Genomic DNA, 13,559 nt, shown 5'->3' with positions numbered 1-13,559 from the left:
CCCCAGGACAATCCTGGGATAAACCTTAGGTCTAGCTACGGCCTGAGTCAGGATATAGGTTCATCTAGGCGAATATTGTGTAGCATGTTTAACGTTTCATGTTTTATGTTTTAGTACCTTGATAGTTCCCTCTCTTCTTAAATCTATTTTAAATTATTGTCGCTGATTAAAAGTAGTTGAATGTGTTTTGTCATCGCATTTATTGCAATTGCTTTTATGGCCTGGTTCAGACAACACGCTAAACCATGCTGCTTAACCACAAAATGGTTAAGGGAATGCATGCATTCCCTTAACCATTTTGTGGTTAAGCAGCATGGTTTAGCGTGTTGTCTGAACCAGGTTATTGTATTATTTATTTATTACATTTCCATACTGCCTGAAGCTATCTTTTATAGTGTCTCCCTGAGAGCTTCAGCTATAGGGCAACTCAATCATCATCATTATTATCTGACAGAGATCTTTCCCAACCAGGATATAGGTCCCTGCCTAATTGGAGATGCCAGGAGGTCAACCTTGGATCTTCTGCGTGCCATGCATGCGCTCCACCACTGGGCTAAGGGCCTTCCTCTTAGCTCGGTATTTTGAAACTTTGACAGTAGTTCAGCCGCTTGTAAAATGTAGCTCTATACAAAATATCGCAGTTTGTGTATGCTAGGAACGCCTTTCCATGTTCCTCACTGTCCACACACTTGTGGGTTCTTAAATCTTTCCACCTGGATAAATATTTATACACTTGCAACCAATAGCTCTGCACACACACGCACACAAAACCATTCTGGTTTATAAAACAGTTGATTGTATTTCAGTTTCAGACTGGATTGTAACCGTCGACCTCAGTAAAGCTTCTTGATTGAAGCTTGGTTATGCTGGCATATGCCAGACGTTCTAAAATGTCAATGTGTGTCTGCCTATTAATGGATTCTTTTAATGCTTCTTGCAGAAAGAAGACTCCCTTGATGACACGCTGAGTTCCAGGCATAAAGTCAAGGAGCTTTCAGTGATAGATGGCCGGAGAGCTCAGAACTGCAATATTCTTCTCTCAAGGTATCAGTGATGCGTTTCCCTCCTTCGTAGGAACCAGTTGTTCTGAGACTTTTTCCGCAAGAGGTCCTCTGAAATATTCAAAGACGCTCTGACCTAGTACATGCACATCCCATCCATCTTGGTTTATTTACTCTTATAGACAGAGATATAAATATAGATGTAGATAAACACGGTGTGTTTGTGTGTGTAGGTAGGGCCGCCTTCCCCAACCTGGTGCCCTCCAGATGTATTGGACTGCAGCTCCTATAATCCCTGACTATTAGCAATGCTGCCTAGAGGTGATGGGAGTTGTAATCCAAAATGTCTGGAGGGCACCACTTTGGGAAAGGCTGGTGTAGGGGAATGAGGCAAATTTATGGACGATAAACGTATCTGCCAGGATGGTTATATGCTATCTCCCGGTTCAAGAGGCAGTCTACTTCTGAATTAACAGTTCCCTCCTGGCAACAATGAGATTATCAAGTGCTGAGCCTTCCTGCTGTGTTTGTAGTCAAACAAAGAAGTCCAAGCAAATAGCCTTTATTATGCAAATCAACCAGTCCAACGGCAGTTCAGGTTGCACACCCTGTCATCCTATGGCAACCTAACACTAACATCATTGATTTAGCTGATGTAATACTAAATAGACTACCTGAAGATCCCTTTGATGGATGCACTAGAATCATAGAATAGTAGAGTTGGAAGGGCCATCGTGTCCAACCCCCTGCTCAATGCAGGAATCCACCTTAAAGCATCCCTGACAGATGGTTGTCCAGCTGCCTCTAGTGTGGGAAAGCCCACAACCTCCCTAGGTAACTGGTTCCATTGTCGTACTGCTCTAACAGTCAGGAAGCTTTTCCTGATGTCTAGCCGGAATCTGGCTTCCTGTAACTTGAGCCCGTTATTCCGTGTCCTGCACTCTGGGAGGATCGAGAAGAGATCCTGGCCCTCCTCTCTGTGACAACCTTTCAAGTATTTGAAGACTGCTATCATGTCTCCCCTCAATCTTCTCTTCTCCAGGCTAAACATGCCCAGTTCTTTCAGTCTCTCTTCCTAACACTACTGTTAGGAAAGCAGTTGTTGCAAATCTGGTGCCATTTTGCAATACAGAACCTGAGAGTTATTCCTCAGGGAGAGTCTTCCCCTAGAGACCTTTTACGTCCCGAAGCTGCTGCTCCCTCTTGGGCTGACATCTGATCTTTATGTGAGTTGCTGGTTGGGCTTTGCTCCAGTTGATTAACCTGCATCTGGACCAATTGTCTCCCTGAAGTTCTGGTCCTTCCCCCACCACTTCACACCTCTCTCTTCAGATTCTGAGTCCATTCCCACGGCCTCTCGAGATGCGTCCACAGAGATTCTGGGCCTGATCCTGACATTGGGGCAGAAAATCCATAAATGCTTATGGGGGGTTTGCTAGCAGTGACTCACATGGAAAGAATTTTTGGGATCGTGGTGAATAGCTTGATGTGGACCTGACAAGGTTGTTGTGAGGATGCTCTTGAAACCTAGGCACACATGGGGAAATGAAACAAGTCTGTAGTTCCCTAGCCTAGGAGGGCTTTATGCCTCGCTCGCAGTGCTACAGTTAACATACCATCTTACATTATTTTTTCTTGTGCCCTTTTTATTTATTTAAAATATTTCTCGGCCACCTTTCAGAGAAGAAGCCCTCCTGAGGTGACATTTAAGAATAAAATACATAAAACCGAAACATTGTTAAGTGCAATAAAAACACAATAAAACAGTGAGAACACAATAAAAATAGCAATAAACAGCAACAGCTACAACAAAATGAGCAATAAAAACAGCAACAACATCTCTTCCCGATCCTCCCAGAGTGCAGGACACGGAATAACGGGCTCAAGTTAAAGGAAGCCAGATTCCAGCTGGACATCAGGAAAAACTTCCTGACTGTTAGAGCAGTACGACAATGGAATCAGTTGCCTGGTGAGGTTGTGGGCTCTCCCACACTAGAGGCGTTCAAGAGGCAGCTGGACAACCATCTGTCAGGGATGCTTTAGGGTGGATTCCTGCATTGAGCAGGGGGTTGGACTCGATGGCCTTGTAGGCCCCTTCCAACTCTGCTATTCTATGATTCTATGTCAGGGGAAGGCTGGAGTGAAATAATATGTTTTAAAGACTTTCTTTAAAGCCTGCAGTGACGAAGCATGGTAGACCTCTGATGGCAACTTATTCCAGAGGTGTGGGGCCACTCTAGACGAGGCCCCCTCATGTATGGTTGCTGTCACAGGCAGGCAAATGATCGCCTCATCCCCATCAACACACAGGCAAACGCATTCTGCACCCGTTGAAGTTTCTGAACTGTCTTCAAAGGCAGCCCCACATACAGTACATTACAGTAGTCCAGCCTAGATGTCACTAATGCACAGATAACTGAGGCAAGGTCCATCCTCTCCAAATAGGGCCTAAGCTGGTAAAACACACTCCTAGACACTGAAGCCACATCGGCTTCACAGTTAGCACATCTAAGAGAGCTCAGTCCTGGGCCCAGTGCTCTTCTTTATTAATGACTTTGACAAAGAGGTGCAGGGAATGCTTATTAAATTTGCAGATGACTCAAAATTGGGTGGGATAGCTAATACTCTGGAAGACAGAAACAAACTTCAAAGTGATCTTGATAGGCTGGAGTGCTGGGCTGAAAACAACAGAATGAAATAGGGATAAATGCCAAGTTCTACACCTAAGAAAAAGAAACAAAATGCACAGTTACGAGATGGGGGATACTTGGCTCAGCAACACTACAACCGAGAAGGATCTTGGAATTGTTGTAGATCACAAGCTAAGTGTGAGCCAACAGTGTAATGTGTCCGCAAAAGAAGCAAACGTATTTTTGGCTGCATTAATAGGAGTATTGCTTCCAAATTGCATGAGGTACTGGTTCTCCTCTATCTGGCACTGGTGGTTAGGCCTCATCTTCAGTAGTGTCCAGTTCTGGGCACCACACTTCAAGAAGGATGCAGACAAGCTGGAGGAGATTTAGAGGAGGGCAACGAGGATGATCAGGGGTCTGGAAACAAAGCCCTACGAGGAGAGACTGAAAGAACTGTGCATGTTTGGCCTTGAGAAGAGAAGAATGAAGGGAGCATAATAGCACTCTTCAAATACTTAAAAGGTTGTCACACAGAGGAGGGCCAGAATCTCTTCTTGATTATCTCAGAGTGCAGGACACAGAATAATGGGCTCAAGTTCCAGTTAGCCAGATGCCGGCTGGACATCAGGAAAAACGTCCTGACTGTTACAGCAGTACGACAATGGTACCAATTGCCTGGTGAGGTTGTGGGCTCTCCCACACTAGAGGCCTTCAAGAGGCAGCTAGACAATCATCTGTCAGGGATGCTTTAAGGTAGATTCCTGCATTGAGCAGGGGGTTGGACTTGATGGCCTTACAGGCCCAGTTCAACTCTACTATTCTATGAGGACTCCGAAACGACACATTTGGACTTGTAGGGGCAGTGCAGCCCCATCTAAGACCAGCTTTAAACCTCCATCCAGTATAGTTGGCTTCTCAGCCCACAGTGCCTCCATCTTGTCTGGATTAAGTACCCTTGAGCTGATGAAAGACTTCTACACCACAAAAGTCTTCCAGCTCCTGAGTCACCCGAGACCAGCCTTCCCCAACCTGATGTGTTGGACTACAAACCCCATCATCTCTGCAGGCTGTGGTGGTTGGGGATGATGGGGATTGTCCTCCCAACACATCGAGTGTGCGGCTTGGGGAAAGGTATTTGAAATGTCTATAAAATAAGCTAAATACTGTCTGGCACAGAAAGGTTCTGCCTTGCTATATATTTTATCTCTTCGTGGCTCGCTCTCTTGCTCTGGGGAGAAAAAGATTGTATAGTGAGCTCATATTAGATTTCTTCTCATGCTGGCGCGTATTTTCCCTGTTCCATTTCCCCCCACACCCCCTCCCGATAAGTGCAGCATGACCATATATGGTTCTGAATTTTGGGGTCTGTTCTGAAATCGTGTCCAAGAAGGCTAAATATACCTCTTCCTCGCACCTGGGGCAAGTGTGCTCTTCCCTTCGGTGCTCCTGCCCGGCTGCTTTTGATCAGGAAGCCAGTGGAAGCCACTAGTCACGAGGGCTCTAACCTCTTGCAGGATCAGAGCCAGCATGTATCTGAATACCAGTCACCGTGGTACAACTGTGGAAGAGGGCTACTGCCAGTGGAGGCCAGTGGCTCCGATGTCAATGGGGTGTGTGTGAATCTGCTCCAGGTTTGTCAGAATGCTAAAGGAGCTATCCAAGGTGCTGAACCCAATCCCCAGGCTGTGTTCAGCCCCTTGGATAGCTCCTTTAGAGCTCTGACTGAAACCTGGAGCGGAGTCACCACCCCACTGACATGGGATGCCCTCATCTCCTCCTTGCGGGCTTCCCACAGGCATCTAGATGGCCGCTGTGGGAAAGAGGATCCTGGACTTAGCCATGCCTTGGGTTTGATCCAACAGGGTTCTTCTTCCAGCTGTGCTGAAGTTCAGTGTAGGGCCTGGTGACCTTGCAACTTCATTCTGTGCCTCACGGACTCCTTTCCCATCTCTTGCCATTAAACGTTGGTCTTTCCTCTGCTACCAAAAGCCAGCTAAATTGAGAGCATCTTCTATGCAACATTTCAGAAGCCTTGTGGTGGACTTGGGCAAGTTTCCAGGGGGAAAGCGTTCTAGGGTCATGGAGTGGCTGTGAAGGATGACTATGCTCAGTCCTCATTTCTTCCACTATCACCTGCCAAATAACATAAGAACATCAGAAGTGCCCTGCTGGATCAGACCAAGGGTCCATCTAGTCCAGCACTCTGTTGACTCAGTGGCCAACCAGCCATCGGCCAGGGATGAACAAGCAGGACATGGTGCAACAGCACCCTCCCACCCTGTTCCCCAGCAACTGGTGCACACAGGCTTACTGCCTCGAATACTGGAGATAGCACACCACCACCAGGGCTAGTAGCCATGGATAGCCTCACAAACAAGAGACCTTCTTAGCTTGGAACATCTGAATAACAAAGAGACAGCTGGTGCGGCCCTCATAATATCCAGGCATGATTAATATCTAGGCCCTTAAATTCAGATCTGCTTGCCATTCCACCACTGATCCAGGCACTTGGCAATAGGTGCTCAGAGGGCCCCACCAGCTGTCTCTTTGTCGCATATATTCAGATGTTCCAAGCTAAGAAGGTCACTTGTCTGTGAGGCTTATAGGGTTGGACTTGCTTTGCAAGGTCCGCATAGTTAAAGCAATGGTATTCCCCGTAGTAACCTATGGCTGCAAGAGTTGGACCATAAGGAAGGCTGAGCGAAGGAAGATAGATGCTTTTGAACTGTGGTGTTGGAGGAAAATTCTGAGAGTGCCTTGGACTGCAAGAAGATCAAACCAGTCCCTACTCCAGGAAATCAAGCCAGACTGCTCACTTGAGGGAATGGTATTAAAGGCAAAACTGAAGTACTTTGGCCACATAATGAGAAGACAGGATACCCTGGAGAAGAGGCTGAGGCTAGGGAAAGTGGAAGGCAAAAGGAAGAGGGGCCGACCAAGGGGAAGATGGATGGATGATATTCTGGAGGTGACAGACTCGACCTTGGGGGAGCTGGGGGTGGCGACAGCCGTCAGAAAGCTCTGGCGTGGGCTGGTCCATGAAGTCACGAAGAGTCAGAAGCGACTGAACGAATAAACAACAAAACAAGCCAGGCAAAGGGCCAGGGTTGGGTCTTAGGAAGGGCAATGGAGGGTGGTGTTTTTCTATCCCCCCCCCCAACACACACACTTGTGTTTCACACCTTGCACCAATATTCTGCAGGAGCTTGTGTTATTAACCAGTATAAAAAGTGATCCCAAAAATGCTCTGAACGGCGCAATCCTATGCATGTTTAGGCAGGAAAAAAGGAGTTGGGGAGTTGTAGAACTTTTTTTTTTTTGTCTAAACCAGCATAAGATTGCACCCTAAAGAGGCTTGCTGCTTTGCAAATTAACCTCGGATGTGTCCAAGAACAATCTGTCTTGGGGGCAGGGGGTGGGCAGGGAACGTTTATTGTACTTTGGTTTTCCTCTGAGGGAGCTCAGGATGGCCGGCCTTCCATTTCTGGGCTGCCTCCCACCCAGGCCCAAATGAAGCACAGTCCTGCACTGCTGTGCCTGAGAGCAGACGTGTTCTGGGAGCCATCTTGGCTTCTCCAACTCCACGGGACTGAGGTTCTTGATGCTTTCATATTCTCCACCTGGCCAGTGAAGATTTGAGGGGCTGGCTTTTCTCTCCCCCACCCCACCCCCATGGCCAGGGCACTGCTGCCCCTAATGGCAAAGGTGATGGCGGTACCCATGGAAAGGATATTAGGGAAGCCAGGGCAGGAGTAGCTAAGCTTACTGTTACCTTGGGTGCCCAAACTCTGCCATAGTCTTGGCTCTCTGCCAACACAGGCATGGTGTTCTCCGTGCCCCAGCACAGCTAGTCAGTTTGGGCAGCACCACCTGGTGCTCCTTCCTTTGTGTTTTCTCATAGAGTTCTCATAGAATGTAGAGTTGGAAGAAGCCTATACGGCCATCAAGTCCAACCCCCTGCTCAGTGCAGGAATCTACCTTAAAGCATTCCTGTTCAGCTGCCTCTTGAAGGCCTCTAGTGTGGGAATAGAGCCCACAACCTCCCGAGGTCATTGGTTCCATTGTCGTGCTGCTCTAACAGTCAGGATGTTTTTCCTGGTGTTCAGCCAGAATCGGGCTTCCTGTAACTTGAGCCCGTTATTCCATGTCCTGCACTCTGGGATAATGGAGAAGAGATCCTGGCCCTCTTCTATGTGACAGCCTTTCAAGTACTTGAAGAGTGCTATCATGTCTCCCTTCAGTCTTCTCAAAGCTAAACATGCACCAGTTCTTTCAGTCTCTCCTCATAGGGCTTTGTTTCCAGATCCTTGATTTATTTATTTATTTATTTATTTATCATATTTATACTCCGCTCCTCAGCCAAAAAAGGCTCTCGGAGCGGCTTACACTTAGCAAAAAAGACAGTCCCTGCCCTCAGGCTTACAGTCTAATAAAGACATGACACACAAGGAAAAGGAGTTCAGGAGGGAAGAGGTAAAGAGAGAGAGAAATTAATTGATAGTCCTCGTTGCCCTCCTCTGAACACGCTCCAGCTTGTCTGCATCCTTCTTGAAGTGTGGTGCCCAGAACTGGACACAATACTCAAGATGAGGCCTTACCAGTGCCAAATAGAAGGGAACCAGTACCTCTTCTAGCTATGATACTTTCCAGACCCCGCAAGAACACGTTCAAGCTGCCTCTGCAACACTGATTTCTTGTGTGTGTGTTTCCTTCATTCTGCACGTTGTCTGTCAAACCCATCTCTGGACTGACACATTTGGCTGGAAGAGGAGGAGAGTTCCCAGTCCAAAAGTGTGATCCAACACCTCCATACTTCTTGGGTTTCTCTTCTCCGCCCCCCTCCCCCCACCCCGGCCTTTTGGTTTGTCTCATCAAAGCTGCCCGCATCCATCAACCCTTGCAAGCTGTCACATCCCATTCGCAAGTTTCAGGGCTTAAATCCTTGCGACAGTCAATACCCATGACCCACTTCCACTCTCGGACGGGCTGCACTCGGCAGCTGCTGCCAACAAAGATAATTATTGTGGGTTTTCTGGATAGGCTTATAGCTTTTGCTGGCCTCTTTCCCATTGTATTGTCAGAGAAGAGGTTATTCAGTTTTGGCACTGGGAGACGTCTCGCACTCCCTCCCCCCAATACATTCAAGAACTCTCTACGGGCACATTCATGCAGCGTTTTGTGTTTGCTGCTGCTTCTTCTTCTTTTTGGCCTAGCTGGCAAGTGCTGAGCCCATTCTACATTCAAAAGCCAGTGTGGCGTAGTGGCTAAGGTGTTAGACTGGGAGTTGGGAGATCCGGGTTCTAGTCCCCACTTGGCCATGGAAACCCACTGGGTGACTTTGGGCCAGGCACAGATTCTCAGCCCAACCTACCTCACAGGATTGTTGCAGTGAGGATAAAATGGAGGAGGAAGAGGAGGATTATGTACGCCGCCTTGGGTTCCTTGGAGGAAAAAAGGCGGGATATAAATGCAAAAAAAAATTAAATCAATGTCCCCAGCAACTCGTATACAGAGGCTTACTGTGTGATACACCCAGTGTGGCGTAGTGGCTAAAGTGTTGGACTGGGAGTTGGGAGATCTGAGTTCTAGTCCCCACTCAGCCATGGAAAACCACTGGGTGACTTTGGGCCAGTCACAGACTCTCTGCCCAACCAACCTCAGAAGGTTGTTGTTGTGAAGGTAAAATGAAGGAGGAGGAGGAGGATTATGTATGCTGCCTTGGGTTCCTTGGAGGAAAAAAGGCGGGATATAAATGCAATAAAATAAACAAAGGGGCCATCTTGCAGGCACTGAGTTGATTCCCTTGCTAGTCTGCGCAGCACATAGACACCAGGGCCCACTCCTTGGAAGGGTGTACAAAACCTCTCACAAAATATGCAGTTGCTTGTCATTTCAGTGCCCAATGCAGGGTTTGAATTCTACTTCGGCATCCGTGCTGGCACGCGCACACGATCCAGGACCCCCGCAAATTTAAATCTGGGGAATGATGTGTCATTGGCAATGAAGGTTGAACAGAAGGGAGGATAGCCACGACCACGACCAGTTCAAAATTGGTTTATATTCATTGGTTATTAGAGTACTAAGCCACGCTCAACTACTGATGTTGTACACTGTATTTCCATTCTTTGCGAAGAGTTAATTAAGGAGAGTATTCATATTACAGCTCAAGGACTGAAGTCTGCATTTATATCATCATCATCATCATCATCATCACACACACAAAAACTGCTGGCTTTTACTGGCCAACCAGCAACGGGCCAGTATCACATTTCTCCAACATTTTCCTTACAGTGTTTGAATGCACTTTTCTGTGTTTGGCTGCAGGCACGGAGGCAATGGCTACCAGCTGCTCTTACCGAGCCTTTAAGGCAGTCTTCCTCAACCTGGGGCGCTCCAGATGTGTTGGACTACAACTCCCAGAATGCCCCAGCTGGCTGGGGCATTCTGGGAGATGCAGTCCAACACATCTGGAGCACCCCAGATTGAGGAAGGCTGCTTTAAGGAGTCCATTATCTAACTCTGCCCACTAACTAGATGCCAATTTTGCATTGAGAGAGAGATCATTGTCCCAGGAGAGCACACAGCTGAAGTTACTGTTGAAAGCAATAGTAAATACGTTGCAGAACCAGCTCATAGGTCAGCCACCGAGTACAGTTTTGCTTCCATGGCCGCATGCTTTAAAATAGTAAAGGTCCGAAGGTGGTTTCTCACATCTCCAGTAGCCAGAGCTGAAGAATTCTGATAGCAGCTCTGCCTGGAAATGCGCCCATATCTCAGTTGGGACACCTATCGATTTTAAGAAATTGCTATAGCTTACAAATAACGAAAAACACCAAAACTAAAGTCATAGATTCCCAAATAACTTGAGTTCCAACATCTAAGAAAAGGTTCCGAATCTCTTTCAAAAGACAAATGTCTCACAAAAACTCTGGTACGCTTTTTTAGGGTGCAGTGTTATGCATATTTAGGACTTTTTCCTATGTAAACATGCATAGGATTGCCCCCTTAATGTATGTCTCATTCAACTTTTTGTTTGTTTGTTTTGTCCAATCTTTCAGATTTAGAATCATAGAATCATAGAATAGCAGAGTTGGAGGGGCCTACAAGGCCATCGAGTCCAACCCCCTGCTCAATGCAGGAATCCACCCTAAAGCATCCCTGACAGATGCTCGTCCAGCTGCCTCTTGAAGGCCTCTAGTGTGGGAGAGCCCACAACCTCACCAAGCAACTGATTCCATTGTTGTACTGCTCTAACAGTCAGGAAGTTTTTCCTGATGTCCAGCTGGAATCTGGCTTCCTTTAACTTGAGCCCTTTATTCCATGTCCTGCACTCTGGGAGGATCGAGAAGAGATCCTGGTCCTCCTCTGTGTGACAACCTTTTAAGTATTTGAAGAGTGCTCTCATGTCTCCCCTCAATCTTCTCTTCTCCAGGCTAAACATGCCCAGTTCTTTCAGTCTCTCTTCATAGGGCTTTGTTTCCAGACCCCTGATCATCTTGGTTGCCCCCATCTGAACACACTCCAGCTTGTCTGCGTCCTTCTTGAATTGTGGAGCCCAGAACTGGACGCAATACTCTAGATGAGGCCTAACCAGGGCCGAATAGAGAGGAACCAGTACCTCACGCGATTTGGAAGCTATACTTCTATTGATGCAGCCCAAAATAGCATTGGCCTTTCTTGCAGCCATATCGCACTGTAGGCTCCTATTCAGCTTGTGATCTACAACAATTCCAAGATCCTTCTCTAGTAGTTATTGGTGAATTCTGGGCTGGAGGGGCCAAGTTGTAATTAAAGCCTTTCGGTTTATAATCATGTTACTAACCCTTTCGTGTGTTTTTTCAAATTAATGTTTACCTTTAAAATAAATCCCAAAGAGAAGATAGATGACCCTTGTGGCAACTGGAGGTGTCCTGTTGCACCCCTCAGTCAGCACACGTCCCTTGTTCCCACATTGTTTTGGACTGGAGCCGTTCGTTCTGTATTTGGCAACGGCCCTGTTCAGAAGACACCTTAAACCACATCTTTAACCATGGTTTAAGGCGTCTTCTGAACAGGGCCAGCAGGTTGTACTCAGCTCCTGGACTCATTAGTGTTGTTTCTTTTGCATCCCTGCCATTTTCTGTCGCTTCCCCCGTTTTATCCCTTGACTGCACGTTCAGGCTCTGATTGTAGGGGATTGCGGGGTGGGTGGGTATTCAGACGAATCCCTTCACATGTTCAGAGGACATGCAAGGGCAGACCCTGACTGGCCCCAGGTTCCCTCTTTTACCTGGAAGGCTTCTGCGCTGTTATGCACCCTTCTCACATGCATCGAATGCATGGAGAGAGCCATGGCTGACACAACCCTGCACCACCACCCCTCAATGCATGGCAAGCGTTTGTGTGAACGCGTTCTCATCAGTGTCGGCTCCGGGATTAGGAGGACCCTTGGGGCAAGACGCCCTGAGTGGGTCCCCTCCTTCAGTGAGTCTACCTTCTTCTCACCAACATGGTCACTGGCTGCTGTTGCTCTTCGTCCTCGTTCTCATCATTGTTCCCTCTTGCTTGCTTGGCGGTGAACCAGTGAGCAAGCAGGCAGCGGTATCTCCTGCTCCACCTCACCACCACTGTTGCCTGGGCCAGAACGAGAGGCAAATGAAGCATCAGGTTGTAAAAGGAGCAGCAACACCAGGGGACTCTTGCCAATGGTTGGGCACCTGCTGGATTGAGCAGGTGCCCAACCGTGTCCACCTATGACACCAGCCCAGCTTCCTGTGTATATAATTTATGGCTCTAAGGTGACCAAATTTGCCCAGAGCCCAACTTCGAACTGAGCACTTCAGAGGTTGGATGTTGACCCAGTCTGCCGGCCATGCGGACCGAACAGAAAGTTCTGTTGTTTCTTTTCCAGGCTGAAATTGTCCAACGATGAAATTAAACGTGCGATTTTAACGATGGATGAACAAGAGGACCTGCCGAAGGACATGCTGGAACAGGTGAGCTTTTGAGAGCCAATGAAGAGTCAGTGGGTTGTTTCCAATGTTTGTCTGACTTAGAATAGACCCATCGAAATGAATGGAACTTAAATTAGTGATGACTAACTTGGGTCCCATTCATTTCATTGGGTCTATTCTAAGTCAGACTGACTGGGCTATAATCCAGTGACCTAGGTTGTGTCTGGTACATAAACATTTGCATAAGAGAGAGCGCCTTCTCCTCTATCAACCTGCCTGGTCACTGGGGTCATCTGAGGGCATTCTCCTGATGGTTCCTCATGGACCACCAAGAGAAGAGCCTTCAGTGTGGTGGCCCCCTTCCTATGGAACTCCCTGCCATTGGAGGTCAGGCAGGCACCAATGTTGTATTGTTTTCAGCGCCTCCTGAAAACTTTATTGTTCCAAGAAGCTTTCCCAGAATGACTGGCTGTGGTTCAGTCTGTACCTATTCTTTTTAAAATGTATTTTTAATGATGTTTTTGTTCTGTTTTTACTCTTTTATCCCATTTGTTCACCACTCCAAAATCCTCATATAGGGAGTGATACATAAACGTTGTAAATAAATAAAGACATTTGATTGCTTGTAAGCTGCCTTTGGAGGTCTTCTGCCCTGAAAGGCAGCCAAGAAATATTTTAAATAAATAAATAAATAAAATTGACTGCAAGATACATCGCTATTTGTAGTTCAGACTTCCTGCATAAACTATTAATAACTGTAATTCTGAATTCTTTCAAATAAGTAGAACAACAAGACAGAGTTGTCCCTTACCTGCTCTGCTTTTGATCTGCTGTATTGAATCTTTATCCGTCAAGATTTGTTCATCCAATGTAATATCAAATATAAAAGTTGGCCCACTAACTTTGAAATTAGTTCATATGCAGATGGTATTAAGCTTTCTTTAACAAAATTCCTCATTTTTATTCCATAGATCAATATCAGATTTTGGAAA

The 13,559-nt window shown here is 46.8% G+C and overlaps 2 protein-coding genes across 3 annotated transcripts in view; both read left to right on the top strand.

Moving 5' to 3' along the window:
• Window positions 1–13,559, top strand: part of JKAMP (JNK1/MAPK8 associated membrane protein) — a 405,493-nt gene that overhangs the window by 320,694 nt on the left and 71,240 nt on the right. The window lies entirely within an intron of this gene.
• Window positions 1–13,559, top strand: part of DAAM1 (dishevelled associated activator of morphogenesis 1) — a 231,023-nt gene that overhangs the window by 193,015 nt on the left and 24,449 nt on the right. For both annotated transcript variants that reach the window (XM_063118186.1, XM_063118185.1), the window contains 2 exons: window positions 941–1,044; window positions 12,525–12,609. In XM_063118186.1, the coding sequence (XP_062974256.1) occupies window positions 941–1,044; window positions 12,525–12,609 (189 nt within the window). The remainder of the gene's footprint in view (window positions 1–940; window positions 1,045–12,524; window positions 12,610–13,559) is intronic.

The sequence above is a fragment of the Elgaria multicarinata genome, chromosome 2 (genome assembly GCF_023053635.1).
Source record: "Elgaria multicarinata webbii isolate HBS135686 ecotype San Diego chromosome 2, rElgMul1.1.pri, whole genome shotgun sequence".
NCBI lineage: Eukaryota > Metazoa > Chordata > Lepidosauria > Squamata > Anguidae > Elgaria > Elgaria multicarinata.
Note: the sequence above shows the minus strand (reverse complement) of the source record. Positions and strands in the feature narration are given on the sequence as shown.